This window comes from Schistocerca americana, chromosome 1 (assembly GCF_021461395.2).
Source record: "Schistocerca americana isolate TAMUIC-IGC-003095 chromosome 1, iqSchAmer2.1, whole genome shotgun sequence".
In the NCBI taxonomy this organism is placed as follows: domain Eukaryota; kingdom Metazoa; phylum Arthropoda; class Insecta; order Orthoptera; family Acrididae; genus Schistocerca; species Schistocerca americana.
The window spans coordinates 1,054,615,991-1,054,634,780 of NC_060119.1; the positions used below are offsets into that span (position 1 = coordinate 1,054,615,991).

Consider the following 18,790-nt stretch of genomic DNA (forward strand, 5'->3'; position numbering starts at 1 on the left):
ACGGATCCCACATCGGTGAGCAGTATTCAAGCAGTGGGCGAACAAGTGTACTGTAACCTAATTCCTTTGTTTTCTGATTGCATTTCCTTAGGATTCTTCCAATGAATCTCAGTCTGGCATCTGTTTTACCGACGATTAATTTATATGGTCATTCCATTTTAAATCACTCCTAATGCCTACTCCCGGGTAATTTATGGAATTAACTGCTTCCAGTTGCTGACCTGCTATATTGTAGCTAAATGATAAAGGATCTTTCTTTCTATGTATTCGCAGCACATTACACTCGTCTACATTGAGGTTCAATTGCCATTCCCTGAACCATGTGTCAATTCGTTGCAGATCCTCCTGCATTTCAGTACAATTTTCCGTTGTTACAACCTCTCGATATGCTACAGCATCCGCGAAAAGCCTCAGTGAACTTCCGATGTTATCCACAAGGTCATTTATATACATTGGGAATAGCAACGGTCCTACGACACTCCCCTGCGGCACACCTGAAATCACTCTTACTTCGAAAGACTTCTCTCCATTGAGAATGACATGCTGCGTTCTGTTATCTAGGAACTCTTCAATCCAATCACACAATTGGTCTGATAGTCCATATGCTCTTACTTTGTTCATTAAACGACTGTGGGAAACTGCATCAAACGCCTTGCGGAAGTCAAGAAACACGGCATCTACCTGGGAACCCGTGTCTATGGCCCTCTGAATCTCATGGACAAATAGCGCGAGCTGGGTTTCACACGACCGTATTTTTCAAAACACATGGTGATTCCTACAGAGTAAATTTCTAGTCTCCAGAAAAGTCATTATACTCGAACATAATACGTGTTCCAAAATTCTACAACTGATCGATGTTAGAGATATAGGTCTATAGTTCTGCACATCTGTCCGACGTCCCTTCTTGAAAACGGGGATGACCTTTGCCCTTTTCCAATCTTTTAGAACGCTACGCTCTTCTAGAGACCTACGGTACACCGCTGCAAGAAGGAGGGCAAGTTCCTTCGCGTACTCTGTGTAAAATCGGACTGATATCCCGTCAGGTTCAGCGGCGTTTCCTCTTTTGAGCGATTTTAATTGTTTTTCTATCGGTCTGTCATCTATTTCGATATCTATCATTTTGTCATCCGTGCGACACTCTAGAGGAGGAACTACAGTGCTATCTTCCTCAGTGAAACAGCTTTGAAAAAAGACATTCAGTATTTCGGCGTTTAGTCTGTCATCCTCTGTTTCAGTACCATTTTGGTCACAGAGTGTCTGGACATTTTCTTTTGATCCACCTACCACTTTGACATAACACCAAAATTTCTTAGGATTTTCTACCAAGTCAGTACACAGAACTTTACTTTCGAATTCATTGAACGTCTCTCGCGTAGCCCTCTTCACACTACATTTCGCTTCGTGTAATTTTTGTTTGTCTGCAAGGCTTTGGCTATGTTTATGTTTGCTGTGAAGCTCCCTTTGCTTCCGTGGCAGTTTTCTAACTCGGTTGTCATACCACGGTGGCTCTTTTCCATCTCTTGCGATCTTGCTTGGCACATACTAGTCTAATGAATATTGTACGATGGTTTTGAACTTTGTTCACTGATCCTCAACACTATCTGTACTTGAGACATAAATTTTGTGCTGATCCGTCAAGTACTCAGAAATCTGCTTTTTGTCACTTTTGCTAAACAGAAAAATCTTCCTAGGTTGTTTAATATTTCTATTTACGGCTGAAATCATCGATGCTGTAACCTCTTTATGATCTCTGATTCGCTGTTCGGCGTTAACTGTTTCAAATAGTTCTGGTCTGTTTGTCACCAGTAGGTCTAATATGTTATCGCCACAAGTCGGTTCTCTGTTTAACTGCTCAAGATAGTTTTCAGATAATGCACTTAAAAAAATTTCACTGGATTCTTTGTCCCTGCCACCCGTTATAAACCTTTGAGTCTCCCAGTCTATATCTGGTAATTTAAAATCTCCACTCAGAACTATAACATAGTCGGGAAATCTTCACGAAATATTTTCCAAATTTTCCTTCAGGTGTTCTGCCATAACAGCTGCTGAGCCAGGGGGCCTACAGAGACACCCAACTACCATGTTTGATCCTGCTTTAACCGTGACCTTCACCCAAATTGTTTCACACTTCGGATCTCCGTCAATTTCCTTCGATACTATTGCACTTTTTATCGCTATAAACACGCCTCCCCCTTCACTGTCCAGCCTGTGTCTGCGGTATACATTCCAATCACACAATTGGTCTGATAGTCCATATGCTCTTACTTTGTTCATTAAACGACTGTGGGGAACTGTATCAAACGCATTGATCAAGATGCACGGCATCTACCTGGGAACCCGTGTCTTGGCAATGGATCGACCTTCTTCAATGCGGATGCACAAGTACGTCCGACCACCTGAGGGAATCTCAGAGTAGCGAGCATGGAGGAAATGGACAGGGACTACGGACAGGTGGCACTCCGGTGGGAGTGTGCGTCGGCGGTGAGGCATGCCGAGATAGGACAGTTGCAGTAACACAATGTCCCACATGGCGCAGTGATTAACTCACCTGCCTAGTAGGCATTAGATCCTGGATTCGAATCACGGTCCAGTACACATTTTCTCTCGTCACCGCTGATTCTGCGTAATGTCCGGATGCACCTTACATCACTAATCCCTTTCCTTTCCTCCCCCCTCCACCTTCGCTTTACATTACTGGCCATTAAAATTGCTACACCACGAAGATGACGTGCTACAGACGCGAAATTTAACCGACAGGAAGAAGATGCTGTGATATGCAAATGATTAGTTTTTCAGAGCATTCACACAAGGTTGGCGCCGGTGGCGACACCTACAACATGCTGACATGAGAAAAGTTTCCAACCGATTTCTCATACACAAACAGCAGTTGATCGGTGATATGTTGTTGTGATGCCTCGTGTAAGGAGGAGGAATGCGTACCATCACTTTTCCGACTTTGATAAAGGTCGGATTGTAGCCTATCGCGATTGCGGTTTATCGTATCGCGACATTGCTGCTCGCGTTGGTCGAAATCCAATGACTGTTAGCAGAATTTGGAATCGGTGGGTTGAGGAGGGTAATACGGAACGCCGTGCTGGATCCCAACTGCCTCGTATCACTAGCAGTCGAGATGACAGTCATCTTATCCGCATGGCTGTAACGGATCGTGCCCTGAGTCAACAGATGGGGACGTTTGCAAGATGACAACCGTCTGCACGAACAGCTCGACGACGTTTGCAGCAGCATGGACTATCAGCTCGGAGAGCATGGCTGCGGTTACCCTTGACGCTGCCTCACAGACAGGAGCGCCTGCGATGATGTTCTCAACGAAGAACCTGTGTGCGCGAACGGCAAAACGTCATTTTTTCGGATGTATCCAGGTTGTGTTTACAGCATCATGATGGTCGCATCCGTGTTTGGCGACATCGCGGTGAATGCACATTGGAAGTGCGTATTAGTCATCGCCATATTGGCGTATCACCCGGCGTGATGGTATGGGGTGCCATTGGTTACACGTCTCGGTCACCTCTTGTTCGCATTGACGGCACTTTGAACGCTGGATGTTACATTTCAGATGTGTTTTACGACCCGTGGCTCTCCCCTTCATTCGATCCCTGCAAGACCCTACATTTCAGCAGGATAATACACGACCGCATGTTGCAGGTCCTGTACGGGTCTTTCTGGATACAGAAAATGTTCGACTGCTGCCCTGGGCAGCACGTTCTCCAGATCTCTCACCAACTGAAAACGTCTGGTCAATGGTGGCTGAGCAACTGGCTCGTCACAATACGCCAGTCAGTACTCTTGATGAACTATGGTATCGTGTTGAAGCTGCATGGGCAGCTGTACCTGTACACGCCATCCAAGCTCTGTTTGACTCGATGCCCAGGCGTATCAAGGCCATTATTACGGCCAGAGGTGGTCGTTCTGGGTACTGATTTCTCAGGATCTATGCACCCAAATCATATATCAGTTCTGGTATAATATATTTGTCCAGTGAATAGCCGTTTATCATCTGCATTTCTTCTTGGTGTAGCAATTTTAATGTCCAGTAGTGTATAAGGCACTGCTTGTCCACGATAAGTTGACGATTCGCGCGGTGGCTATCGGGAAGGGCAGGTGGCGTGCCTTGCACTCTCCTTAAGACTGCTGAGGGGAGAGGAGCGGCAAGAGGACGACAGTGTTGGCTGCTTGCCGATCTACTGGCACCTTACTCTTAACCAGGTGTACGGTAATACTTTGCGCCTAGTGGCAGCTTAACGTTGGCAGCGCTCTGAGATAAATGAATATCTTTCAGCTATACTATGTTCATTCTAAGAATAAACCTGATGTAAACAAACACAAAAGCGTTGATTGGCCAGCACCGTAACACACGTACACTGGTGTTGTTAGGCTCTTGCAAGGAGATCCTAATTATGTATTAGATATCTTGTTACTATATTGCGGTAAATGAAATTTTAAGATATTCTAGTGTATTAACAGCCATCAACGTTTTTTTTCTCATAATCTAGCTACGTAGTATTTGTTTAAGAAATCGTGTACAGTCCCAGTCACTGTACTGCTGTGCTCGTACTGTCGCGATGGAAAATAGCTGAAGCTGTTTCCTGCTCGGTAGTGAAATACGATCGTGAAACACCGTTAAAACGTGGTTTGAAATATTGTTTTCAAAGTTTTTCACAAGTTTACAAACAAAAATCTGCTTCGAAGCTTTCCGGGGACATTATTTACTAAATTTAAGGGGGCTTGTGAAAGTTATGTATGGCTGAATCGGTAGCGTCGCAAATTCGTAAGCAACTCTCACTTTAGTCTCCTTTTTTCGTTCAATTTTGAATATGTGAATCTTTTAAATATAAAATTCACCATATATATGTTAAATAAAAAAATAACTAATAATTATTTTTTGAAATGCGCGTATTCTTGTTTCTACTTACATATTGCACGCAAAACTCAAGATTTCTTTGCAAATATGCATTCATGATTATCGAAGATTGTTTAAATTAAGAACATATAACAAATTAAATTTTTTAGGACAAAAGTGAAAAATCAAATAATTTTTATTTGGATCATATCCATTATTTTATATCAAAAATGGTTCAAATGGCTCTGAGCACTATGGGACTTAACAGCTGTGGTTATCAGTCCCCTAGAATTTAGAACTACTTAAACCTAACTAACCTAAGGACATCACATACATCCATGCCCAAGGCAGGATTCGAACCTGCGACCGTAGCAGTTGTGCGGTTCCGGGCTGGGCGCCTAGAACCGCTCGGGCACCGCGGCCGGCCTTTTATATCACATATGTGATCTCACACGAGCTATAGTGATAAGCGTCGTACAAACATGGAAAACAATAATTTTCACGGCATCGAGAACACTACAGAAATGCTGTTCTTTACCGTTACCACCATACCTACAGAACTGATCTGGAGCCAAGTTACGGTACTTGTCGCGAGAGGCATTTAAGCTGCCAGACGCACTGGAACTAATGCACGAAGTTTTGTCACGCCTCACTACCGAAAGCTGGCGGGATACAGAACCGCACGTCATAAGAGAAGATAAAGCGGCGCTTGGATTGTTTCGTGGAATCTGTTGTCGATCAGCTCGTCATGAACGTGGTAGATCTCAATTCTAGTACGGAAGTCTATTGCTCGTATTCCGGTTTGGAAGGAGTTCACAATGCCTTCAATGGTGCATGAATTTCACTGCAGTGGACAACATATAGTGGTCAATTTTTTGGCGTTTTCAATCAGTCATGAGGCTGCATATGCATGTATGACATAACAGGTGTAGAGAGTGCCGATTGCAGTGAACGGTGTGCATTTGTAGCCTCAGGACTGATTGAAAATGCCAAAGAAGCGACTATTAAAAGCTGTCCACTGTAGCGGACGCTATGCGCCACAAGGTTAAGTATACGACGAAATCCCCGCAATACACTTTTGAGTCACACATAGCTCGCTCATAAAAATTACCTTGTGTTTAAGTTAGGAATTTTCTGTACTCTTGTTTTTAATTACAATACTATGTTGACTAAGAACGAGAGCATGTTATTCTTCTGTCTACTCCCCAAACAAGTGTGCGATATTGCTGGAATTCTGTTTAAAAATTAAATGACATTCGAAGCTACGTTGTTTCTCTGTTCGCCAATTTACCTCTTAACTGCAACTATTCGTACCATTGCAGGTTAGTTGGACCAGTTAGCTTCCCTGTGCTGTCCAAGTTACGTGCACCGGTAAAGCTGTTGTCCCGTATTACCGTTCAGTCGGTGCGCACATAACGCACAGCATAAAACGTGTCCTTATTACCGTACTTGACTGTACTCGAGACAGCTTGGCTTCTGCTCCACGTCCAATGAAATCCAGTGGGATTCCAGCAAACGTGGAAGAACGTATATTGCAATGTTTAAATCAGGTTTATTCTTGCGACTAACACACTATGGTACCGATTTTCTCCGCTCGTGGCAGCACCAGTGCAATCGCCAAGTTATCGTGCACGAGCGGTAGCTGTAGTGGCGTGCGTGTGAGTGCTAGGTAGAGATGGGTAGTCCGCGAACGAACGGGTGCAAAGGAACGGTTCACCAAGATGAACGAAAGGACCGAGAACGAATTCCAACGAACGATCGGTTCATAGTTCACTTGGGTCGTGGCGGTCTACTTATAGTTCCCGGGAACGAGGAACGATCGGTTCATAGTTCACTACTTCACTTCGGTCGCGGCGGTCACTACGGCAGTTCTCGTTCCAGCCTCGGTCGCGTGCTCGCCTCAGTCTCCTTCGGCCGCACTCGTCGTTCTTCGCATGACCACCTGTCTCAGTTCCACTGCCGATTGCTCCTAGCTGTTCATTATCCAGTATGTTCGTTTCGTTCACTGCGGTCGCCCATTTCACATGTGTTCCAAACTGTTCTTGCAGTTGGTTCTGGCTATTCAGCGTCCACGACCGGCAATCAAAAAGTATTTTATTGTTACGTAAAATACATAAAAATTACGTTGTATCTAATAGGTACGTCTTTTCAGGTAACAAAAGGGCATATCAGCTCACTTCATTATATCGATGAACAGCAGAAGACATACTTATAACAAGGCAAGTTTTTTTTTGTTATTCATATATTTTTTGGTTTCATCGACTTGATTTAGCAACTAACTTTCAATAATTTGCTTAATTTTTAGTGTAAGAAAATTCATATAAATCGATTTTCGTGTATCTTTCATATAAAAACATAACATTCAGGAAGGCTCTAATTATTTTTAGTTTAGTTGTTTCCAATTTGCATTACCTGCTAGTTAAGTTTCTTTGAAAAAAAAAGTGGACTGTGAGTCATTTTGGCTCAGTAGGAAATGTGGTGTCTCCATTTGAAGAGACATAGATTGCCATAAAATCGTATTTACTTATTTATCTCAAAAACATTTGTTCAGAAGGACCTTCCAAACCAAAAATTTTATTGCTGCGAACTTAATTATTATTATTATTATTATTATTGCATTAACTTTAATAATGCAACATAAAAGTCTAATTTTTACTAGGCTTGTGAGCAAGTATGATGAGAAAACCACATTTTATTTTATGCTTCCATAAAGCCCCTACTTCGCCTACGAACTCAGGGACAACGTGAAGTATATACAGGGTGTAAACGATTATTGTTTACAACGTAGCATAACTATGTAGTGGAAGTCGAAACGAAGAATTTTATACAAGACACTTGTGGTCTATTAAGATGGGAAACAGCCACCAACAGGTTTACAAGACTACATGAACTATAGCCCATGCGCGTCGCGTGAGATTTTCATGTTCTCTTCTCCAGCTCTCTACACATCGTCATCGATTGTTTCGCAATTGTTGCCTGCATTAGCTTGTTATTTCTTCACTGCCTAATTATTACATGTTTGTCTGTTTGTTGTATCTGCTGGTAACGGGCAACACATCGTCCGTAATTGGCGAGCAGTCTGTACTCGGGGCCGGTTTTCCTTGCGCCACCCTATATTATTTCCCTACGATCAGCGACACAACGCTACAGTTGGCTAAACGAGAGGTTCTGCAGAGTCACAGAAATTACTTCTAAAAGTGTGTAAGAATTCTGTAATGAATAAAAACTCTATACTCCAGGGGGGAGGCAAGTGCCCCCTCTTGGTGCCCTCCATTATTCAGTCACCTACACTACTAGTTTTCAGTTTTTTCATAAGAACCATATACCAAGCACAAATGAACGGTGAACAAGTGAAAATGAACGGTTCCCAAAAAAGAACGGTCAGCAGTGAACTAGTTCCCAAGGATGAACGAGTTTGCCCGTCTCTAGAGCTAGGTACTGACTGGCTGAGGTTGTCCATCATCTTGTAGTCGCCGCCGGAGACGTTGACCTTCTGGATGATGCCCGGCTGCAGGCGGTTCATCAGCTTGCACAGCAGGATGCCGTCGCGCAGCGCGTCCTCGTAGGGCACGCCCGGCGGGAAGCGCTCCCCCGTCACCGCCTCGATCCACTGCTGCGCCTCGCGCTCCTGCTCGGGGTCTCGCCGACCCGCCACCTGCAGCAGCAAAAGGAAAGCACCCGCGTCAGACACAGCTTGTTACACCAACACCGACTCAAAGGAAGGCCTCGGCGCTTGTTCGTGACATCACGTCAGCTAGGCACGGCCAACGCCACGCCTGTTGCAGGCATACTCATAATGGTGGTGTCTCCCTCTCTGACACAGGAAAATGTGAAACTATTGCCGGTAGTTGACCAACACACATTGTTCTGAGAGATTTCTGCAATCAATTAATTGTGCAATTCATTACACTTCTTAACAAATAGCGTACTCCTGAACTTAAATGTCCACCTGTTTTAAGGATTGATATACAAAAACAACTTCATGGTCCATCAGCAACAGAATTCGTACTTCTTTACCTTATTTGTAAATCTGAGGAAGTTACGTTTGTACTGGATTGCTTTTACAAGAAACTGTGAACGTATTGGTGCTCTTCTTTAGGTATCTTGGTGGACTATGGGGTGAGGAGCACTGAATGTTAATGAAATATCTTGCGATTGTACACGTTGGGGGAGGGGGTGGGGGACAGAAGAAGAGGCAAAAGAGAGATACTTGTTTTATCAAATAAATTTTTTTTATCTTATAAAGCTTCTCCTTTCAGTTGCAAGAGGGGAATATTTATCTTTTCTAATGTGCATGTTTAAAAAAGTTTCTCAACAGGATTTTCGATGTATGAAGCTATTTTGTTTCCTGTTTGGAGTTCCTTTCGTCGAAAACGACTGTAATCTAATGATTGGCAACAGTTGGACATTTACATATGTAAATTAGTTCACATTTCCAGTGACGATGTCAAACGAAAATAAATAAATAAATAAATAAAAGCAACGAGTTCATTGTAAGGGGGTTGGGGTAAGTTTCGGTAACAAAATGGATCAAGTAAATATAGTTACTTGAATGTAAAATTTCCGAAGCTTGCAATGGGTCAAAGCATCTTCTCATATTGATCTACGCTTGTTTCGACAGGGTTCAGTAATACAGAACTATGATCTTCATTTGTAGCTTTACGATTGTAAGAAAAACTTTCATCTAAATAAAACTGCAGAATCCAAAACAATACCAAGAATTTTGTCCAAAAATAAGAGATTTATATTCATAAGCACGCCCAGGCGTTTCTGCCTGCAACAGACCTGGCGTTCGCCGTGCCTAGCTGACATGACGTCACCAACAAGCGCCGAGGCCTTTCTTTGAGTCGGTGTTGGTTACACGATATCCTGCCAACAGCACGTACAGCGGAACTAGTAGAGTCCGTCCTCCTACATTACCGAAAGGTATTCGGCCCTGTACAACATCGTCAATCGACTTACGCGATCTCCATTATTTTTCTACATCTACATGCATACTGTGCAAATCACATTTAAGTGCCTGGCACAGGGTTCATCGAAACGCATTCACAATAATTCTCTATTATTCCACACACTAACAAACTAAACTAGGTCATGAAGGGCCAACGGTACTGACCCGCCGCAGTGTCATCCTCAGCTCATAGGCGTCACTGGATGCGGATATGGAGGGGAATGTAGTCAGAACACCGCTCTCCCGGTCGTATGTCAGTTTCTGAGACTGGAGCTGCTACTTCTCAATCAAGTAGCTCCTCGTTTGCCTCACAAGGGCTGAGTGCACGGTCACCCATCCAAGTTCAAACGGCTCTGAGCACTATGGGACTTAACGTCTTGAGGTCATCGGTCTCCTAGAACTTAGAATTACTTAAACCTAACTAACCTAAGGACATCACACACATCCATGCCCGAGGCAGGATTCGAACCTGCGACCGTAGCGGTCGTGCGGTTCCAGACTGAAGCGCCTAGAACCGCTCGGCCACACCGGCCGGCTACCCATCCAAGTGTTAGCCAAGCCCGACAGCGCTTAACTTCGAAGATCTGAGGGATCCGGTGTTACTCTACTGCGGCAAGGCCGTTGGCACAGGGCTGGCCGTAGTGGCCGTGCGGTTCTAGGCGCTACAGTCTGGAGCCGAGCGACCGCTACGGTCGCAGGTTCGAATCCTGCTTCGGGCATGGATGTGTATGATGTCCTTAGGTTAGTTAGGTTTAATTAGTTCTAAGTTCTAAGCGACTGATGACCTCAGAAGTTAAGTCCCATAGTGCTCACAACCATTTGAACCATCATCGTTGGCACAGGCTGCGATGTTCAACATTAATTATTGCTGTAGTGCATGAGGTGTTACTTAAGAATTAGAAAGGGCACTAGATCAGTGGCCAGATTCAGTCAGGCATTGCTATGTTTGTCATTCCGCTGCATTGTTGTGTCTATACGTCATTTTAATTACATTAATTGAAGCTGCAGTCATTTTGTCTGTGTCTTTCATACACAATATGTCTGCGCCTTTCACAGACATTTGTCCGAGTTTCCGTTACCACGTATTTTAAAGCATTTTTTTATAGTCTGGAATGGATGTATCGTCCATCGCAATTTGCAGCCGTTGTCTAAATACACTCCTGGAAATGGAAAAAAGAACACATTGACACCGGTGTGTCAGACCCACCATACTTGCTCCGGACACTGCGAGAGGGCTGTACAAGCAATGATCACACGCACGGCACAGCGGACACACCAGGAACCGCGGTGTTGGCCGTCGAATGGCGCTAGCTCCGCAGCATTTGTGCACCGCCGCCGTCAGTGTCAGCCAGTTTGCCGTGGCATACGGAGCTCCATCGCAGTCTTTAACACTGGTAGCATGCCGCGACAGCGTGGACGTGAACCGTATGTGCAGCTGACGGACTTTGAGCGAGGGCGTATAGTGGGCATGCGGGAGGCCGGGTGGACGTACCGCCGAATTGCTCAAGACGAGGGGCGTGAGGTCTCCACAGTACATCGATGTTGTCGCCAGTGGTCGGCGGAAGGTGCACGTGCCCGTCGACCTGGGACCGGACCGCAGCGACGCACGGATGCACGCCAAGACCGTAGGATCCTACGCAGTGCCGTAGGGGACCGCACCGCCACTTCCCAGCAAATTAGGGACACTGTTGCTCCTGGGGTATCGGCGAGGACCATTCGCAACCGTCTCCATGAAGCTGGGCTACGGTCCCGCACACCGTTAGGCCGTCTTCCGCTCACGCCCCAACATCGTGCAGCCCGCCTCCAGTGGTGTCGCGACAGGCGTGAATGGAGGGACGAATGGAGACGTGTCGTCTTCAGCGATGAGAGTTGCTTCTGCCTTGGTGCCAATGATGGTCGTATGCGTGTTTGGCGCCGTGCAGGTGAGCGCCACAATCAGGACTGCATACGACCGAGGCACACAGGGCCAACACCCGGCATCATGGTGTGGGGAGCGATCTCCTACACTGGCCGTACACCACTGGTGATCGTCGAGGGGACACTGAATAGTGCACGGTACATCCAAACCGTCATCGAACCCATCGTTCTACCATTCCTAGACCGGCAAGGGAACTTGCTGTTCCAACAGGACAACGCACGTCCGCATGTACCCCGTCCCACCCAATGTGCTCTAGAAGGTGTAAGTCAACTACCCTGGCCAGCAAGATCTCCGGATCTGTCCCCCATTGAGCATGTTTGGGACTGGATGAAGCGTCGTCTCACGCGGTCTGCACGTCCAGCACGAACGCTGGTCCAACTGAGGCGCCAGGTGGAAATGGCATGGCAAGCCGTTCCACAGGACTACATCCAGCATCTCTACGATCGTCTCCATGGGAGAATAGCAGCCTGCATTGCTGCGAAAGGTCGATATATACTGTACTAGTGCCGACATTGTGCATGCTCTGTTGCCTGTGTCTATGTGCCTGTGGTTCTGTCAGTGTGATCATGTGATGTATCTGACCCCAGGAATGTGTCAATAAAGTTTCCCCTTCCTGGGACAATGAATTCACGGTGTTCTTATTTCAATTTCCAGGAGTGTAGTAGCTTTGTGTTGTCACTCTGTTACAATTCCTACATTAACTAATTAGATTGGATGCGCAAGGCATTATGAACTTTTCTTTTGGAAAGTTCTAGAATCTTCCCTCGATATATATTTAATGTATTGTATTTTTAAGTTGTCTTGTCGATTTTTTACGATCGATTAGTGTGAAGCTGCACACCCATTTCGAGCGCTTTTCTTTCTTTCTTTCGCTTACGCCATAGTCCCGCAGCGATCGCAGGGTCGGCGTGGTTACAACGGATTTGGCAGTGTTAGTTTGAGGGACGGCCGGATGCCCTTCCTGCCGCCACCCCGTACCCACCAGGACGGAATCAGTGTACCCCAACTGTCGGCGTCTAGTGTAAATCGTGAAAGAGTGCGGACGTGTTTCAAATGTCTGCGACGCGTGTAACTGAGGCGGAACGTGGGGACCAGCCCGGTATTCACCTAGCGGGATATGGAAAACCGCGTAAAAACCACATCCTGGCTGGCACGCTCACCGGCCTTCGTCGTTAATCCGCCGGGCGGGTTCGATCCGGGGCCGGCGCGCCTACCCGTGTCCGGGAAGCAGCGAGTTAGCGCACTCGGCTACCCTGGCGGGTGCACACCCATATCGAGCGCTGGTAACCACAAATTCAGAGATTCCAATTGCCAACACATCCCATGGTCCATTAATAACCTCATTCGAGCTGTTGTGTTGCACATTATGCAAAACACGTTGTAAAAAACGTTTTCCGGTACTGCTGCCTTAGTTATGAACTGTTCAGGTATAAAACCACACGTTAACGTTAAAATAAATAGTAATGACTGGTTCCTGTCTTAATTTCAGTAAGAAATTACTTGTATGAAAATGATACGCCAAGAAGGGAACGAAACAACTATTGCCATTATCATTAATTCACTACAGCAATGTCTCCTGAAACTTACTACTTCCTTAATAATTTTCACTGTCGTCTACATCCTGTGTGATGTTCGATAAAGCTACAGACCAGTGTTACAACGGCTATGAAATAACGCCTGTTATACGTGAGACGCACAGACCGCTGGTCTCCGAGGAACATGGGCGTGAATGGGCTGACCGAGGCTGTGGCCAAGGAAAACAAACGCGCCGCCCGCCAACCCGCCGCATACATTTGTCTCGCCCCACGCGCTTCCAGACCGCCGTCTGTTTGTTTCCACGCACATCAGTTTTGCGTAATTGTGTAAAAGACTACACCGACCAAGAGACCTGGTAGTCCTAGCAGACGTGCAACATGTCCACGGAAGCTCAGAGAAATTATTGACAGCACAAATATCACGTTCAAAAATTAAAACTATATTTCGAACTCTGAAGCGAGGGCAACCGTACTCTTACACTAGGAATTCTCTGTCAACTGATCGTTACGTTCGTCTGGAAAGGAGCAAGCAGAAGGTCGTCCAGTGTCAACGAACAGCGGAGACATTTGACCTTAACTGGAACCATGCAGAGTGTTCGAGGGTGAGGGGGTCGTGCCACGGGGTTCCGTTCTGTATCTATAGTTTTTCTTTATATATGTCAATACTCTCCCACTAAACATATTAATTGGTTCAAAAATTTTAATTATTATTGGCAGAGACGTGAAATGATGTAGCTAATAGGGTAATCGGTAATATTACATCTACATGTATACTCTGCACGTGACCTCACACTGTGAAGCGGAGGGTGCCGGCCGGTGTGGCCAAGCGGTTCTAGGCGCTTCAGTCTGGAACCGCGCGACCGCTACAGTCGCAGGTTCGAATGCTGCCTCGGGCATGGATGTGTGTGCTGTCCTTAGGTTAGTTAGGTTTAAGTAGTTCTAAGTTCTAGGGGACTGATGACCTCAGATGTTAAGTCCCATAGTGCTCAGAGCCACTTGAACCATTTGAAACGGAGGGTGCTTTGTGTATCACAGTCCCCCCCCCCCCCCTTTTCCTGTTCCAGTGGCAAATAGTTCGCGAGAAGAACGATTACTGGTAAGCCTCCATGTGGGCTAGAATCTCTCTGATTTCAACTTCATGGTCTTTTCATGGGATATAAGTGGGAATAAGTAATAAAGGGTGAGCCAAAAAGGACTTTTCAGCTTTGGAATGGTATAGAAATTTATTGAGATATTTTACAGAATCGGTAGATGTGTTATTTTATAGCCGGCCGTTGTGGCCGATGGGTTCTAGGCGCTTGAGTCCGGAACCGCGCTGCTGCTACGGTCGCAGGTTCGAATTCTGCCTCGGGCATGGATGTGTGAGATGTCCTTAGGTTAGTTAGGTTTAAGTAGTTCTAAGTCTCGGGGACTGGTGACCTCAGATGTTAATGCCCTTAGTGCCTAGAGCCATTTGACCCTTTTTTTGTCATTTTATAGCAAACAAACTTAAGTTTCACGTAAAAGTGTCAGGTGTCAGTTTGGTTCGATATGATTACCATCTGTGATGCGGCAAACATCCCACCGGTAATCAATACCTGCTCATTCTTGTTGCAGCAAATTGGGCGTAACGTGTCCAACGGCAGCGTAGATTCGATTTTTCAGGTGGCTAAACTGTTTAGTGGGGAGGAAAACACGCACAGTCTTTAATAAAACCGCAGAGAAATCCACTGATGTCAAGTGTGGAGAGCGAGGTGACCATGCGATTGGCCCTTCACGGCCAATCCACCGACCTGGGAAGCGATTATCGAGGAAACCTCGAACTCCCGTGAGGAAATGAGGTGGTGCACCACTTTGCTGTTAGTAAACCATCCCACCTCGGTCATCTTCATCGATCTGTGGAATTAAACAGTTTTCAACCGTATCCAGACATACAATACAAGTGAAAAGTATCCATTTTAACTGTGCACTACGCTAGCGCTCCTGGTGGCGGAATGCGGTACTGATGCAATACACGATTCAAACGTTATCTGCTGCAAAATGACACATCTAGCGATTCTGTAAGTTATGTCAGTAAATTTCTACATCATTTTAAAGTTGTAAAGTCCTTTTTTGACTCGCCATATATATTGACTGACTCACCGAGGAACGTTCGCTCTCAGAATTTTACCAGTACGCCATAGAGTGACGCAGAACGCCTCTGTTGCAGCGTCTGCCATTAGAGTTGGCGGAGCTTCTCTGTGACGCTTTCGTGCTTACTAAATGAATCTGTAACGAAACGTGCTTTCTTGTTTAGACCTTCTCTATTTCCTCTATGAACCCTGACTGATACGGATCTCAGAACGACGAGCAATATTCAGGTACCAACCGAACGACTAAGCTACCTCCTGCGTACATGGACTACACTTCCTGAATATTTTTCCAAAGTATGTCATTCCGGTATTTGCCTTACCGGTAATGAGTTTTATGTTGTCTTTCCACATCATATCGCTCCATACGCCTACTCCCAGACATTCAATGGAAGGAAGGGATTCCAGCGATTGTTCTGTAATTGTGTAATCGTACAATAACGGGTCTTTCTGCCTATGCACTCGCAGCATATTACATTTGTTTATATTGAGGGTTAATGGCCACTCCTTACCCTAAACGTCGATCTTCTCCAGATGTTCCTGCCTTTCGCTACAATTTTCTAGCGTCGCGATTTTTCTATATACAACAGCATTATCCGCGTAAAGCCTCATACAACTTCCGTTGTTATCTACTAGGTCATTTATACACGTTGTGAAAACTAATGGTTCTATAATACTTTTGGGGCACGCAGTTTCACGTCTTAAGACGTCTCTCCTTTCAGAATGACATGTTGTGTTCTGTTTGCTAGAAACCCTTTAGCATCAGCATGTGGCTTTCAGAGAAGAGATTAACGAATAACTTTAAGTTAATTACAATGCATGACACTACACTCTTGTAAAAGCAAAATTTGATTGTCCAAGGTTGTCAACGGTAAATGAAGTCGACCATTTTAAATTCTTAGGACAGTGTAGACGAAAACCTTTCTGGTTTGTGAGGCAGAACTGCACTGTCAGTTTGCGAACCTGTTTTAGATGTTACGGAACTATTATTCATTCATACATACCTACATTAATCCTTGTTCCATAGATCATGAATACGTCATTTCGTAATGATGTGGAACGTGTCACTTTAACTTAAGTGTTCTTTACAAAAATAATTAATTATTTAATTAATTTTTTTACAGTTACTACTTCATATCTAAGAATTCATCTATTGAGTAGAAGGAGTTGCCATTCACAAATTCTTTAATTTACTTTTAAATGTTGGTTGGCTATCTGCCAGGACTTCTAATATGATTTGGCAAATGACCAAAGATTTTTGTGGCAGCATATTTCACCCCTTTCTGTGCCAAAGTGACATTTCATCCAGAATAGTGAATATCATCCTTTCTTCTAGTGTTGTAGCCATGCACTTCGCCGTTATTTTTGAATTGGGATGGGTTATTAATGACAAATTTCATAAGTGAATGTATGTATTGCGAAGGTACTGTGAATATCCCGAGTTCCCTAAATCAATATATGCAAGGTGGTCTTGGGGTGGGTCCAGCTATTATTCTGATTACACGCTTTTGTGCAATGAATACTTTCTCTCTTAATGACGAATTGCTCCAAAATATGATGCCATATGAAATCAGTGAATGAAAATAGGCATAGTAGGATAATTTACCAAAATTTGCAATAGCCCTAATAGCATAAGTAGCTGAACCTAATCGTTTCAGCAGATCATCGATGTGTTTCTTCCAATGCAGTTTCTCACCAATGCACACACCCAGAAACTTTGAGTATTCTACCTTAGCAACAGACTATATTTATCAATGCTGTTATGCCATTTACTGTACAGAATTGAATAAACTGAGTTTTCTCAAAATTAAGTGAGAGTCCATTTGCAGAGAATCACTTAATAATTTTCTGAAAGACATTATTTGCAATTTTCGCAGCTGATTCTTGCTTTTTGGGTGTGATTACTATACTTGTAACATCAGCAAAAAGAACTGACTTTGCATTTTCATGAATACAGAGTCTCTGATGTCTACGTACATATAAGGGGCAGCCACATGAAAAAGAGACAGATGGAAAAAAGCAAGCTAAGTGTTCATTATTTAAAAAGTAATAGCCATGTCTGTTAATGCATTTATGACACTGTGAGACAAGACCGTCAATGCCGTCATAGAAACATACCTGCGGTTGAATACGGAACCATGGTTATAACCAGACGTGCCCCTCTTCGTCCGAAGCAAATCGACGGCAATGAATGTCTTTCTTCAGGGCTACAAAGACATGGAGATCGCATAGAGAGAGATCGGCACTTAATGGAGTAAGGGCTTCCCAGCGAAACTTCTGCAGCATAGTCGAAATAACGTTGGCAACATATGGGCGGGATTACATTATAGCGGTTAATACTGTAATTCATTCAAGCCATTTATAATGTATCTCTCTTAAGAATCGCGTTTTCTCCGGTGTTTCGGCAGATATTTCAATTTCGCTTTTGCAACGTGTAGCTGGCGTCAGCCCGTACAAATTCTGCTCACCACTCTTTCATGCCAGCGTCGAAGAAATGCGTCTGTCTGTTTCCTGTTTCAAACAAAATTATTTTTAAATGTGAATTTCACGTGTCCATTCCATAGAGCGCTGCCAGATTACTGTAGTACCATATTTGTTTTACCGTGTCCATTCGATAGAATGCTACCAGATACTGTAGTACGATATTCGTTTTACCGATCTGTACCTGCAGGGAAAGAAAACCACGATGAATAATCAGTACTACAGCAGGGACTTGTAGAGAAGCAGCCTACTCACGCTGTAGTAAATTCACATCAGTTTCCATTGTGTGCCAGCCAGTCTGCTGTAACTAGCTCTGACGTCATAAATGTTGCGCAATACCTTAAAAATCAAGCAAGTGACCTAAAAATTTTCTAGCAGGTCAGGAATAATACTAAATTAATGTGTGTTAAATATCAGTTCGATAATTTCAGCCATTTTCGAAATTTGGACGTTTTTCTGAAAAAATCATTGGCGCAACAGAAAAGAGCTAGAGACTTCAAAATTTATATTTAGATTCATCTTTCATAATGATTTAATAAAAACAGTATTTGGATTTCACAAATTAAGATTTTAGTGGAAATTCATGATTTTCTGGTTTTCATCTCAAAACTGAAGGAAGCAAGATAGATTAAGTAGGCTAATAAATAAGGCTAGGATGTTTAGATTTAAATAGGTTGGAGGTCCGCTATGACTATGAAGATGTGAAAAGTTTCTTTTGAATACCTATAAAATTATAGCGATAGCGGATCTCAAAAGGGCCAGTTCAGAGCTCATCTACTGCGTGCAGTGTAATTTAATTAATTCTCTCGCCCAAAATATTTAACTTAGCCACGTCAAAATTTTATTATCAATACTTACCTGCGTGCTGAATGCACGTTTAAATTAAGAGCATCATCGGCCATCAGCAAAAGAAGCTATAATTTATTATGTAACTTGAAG

General features: G+C 44.2%; 1 protein-coding gene across 1 annotated transcript in view; it reads right to left on the reverse strand.

Annotated features, from left to right (window-relative positions):
* The window catches only part of LOC124617135 (muscle-specific protein 20-like), a 166,952-nt gene that overhangs the window by 39,508 nt on the left and 108,654 nt on the right, over positions 1–18,790 (reverse strand). The window contains exon 2 of the mRNA XM_047145241.1: positions 8,302–8,513. Within this exon, the coding sequence (XP_047001197.1) occupies positions 8,302–8,513 (212 nt within the window). The remainder of the gene's footprint in view (positions 1–8,301; positions 8,514–18,790) is intronic.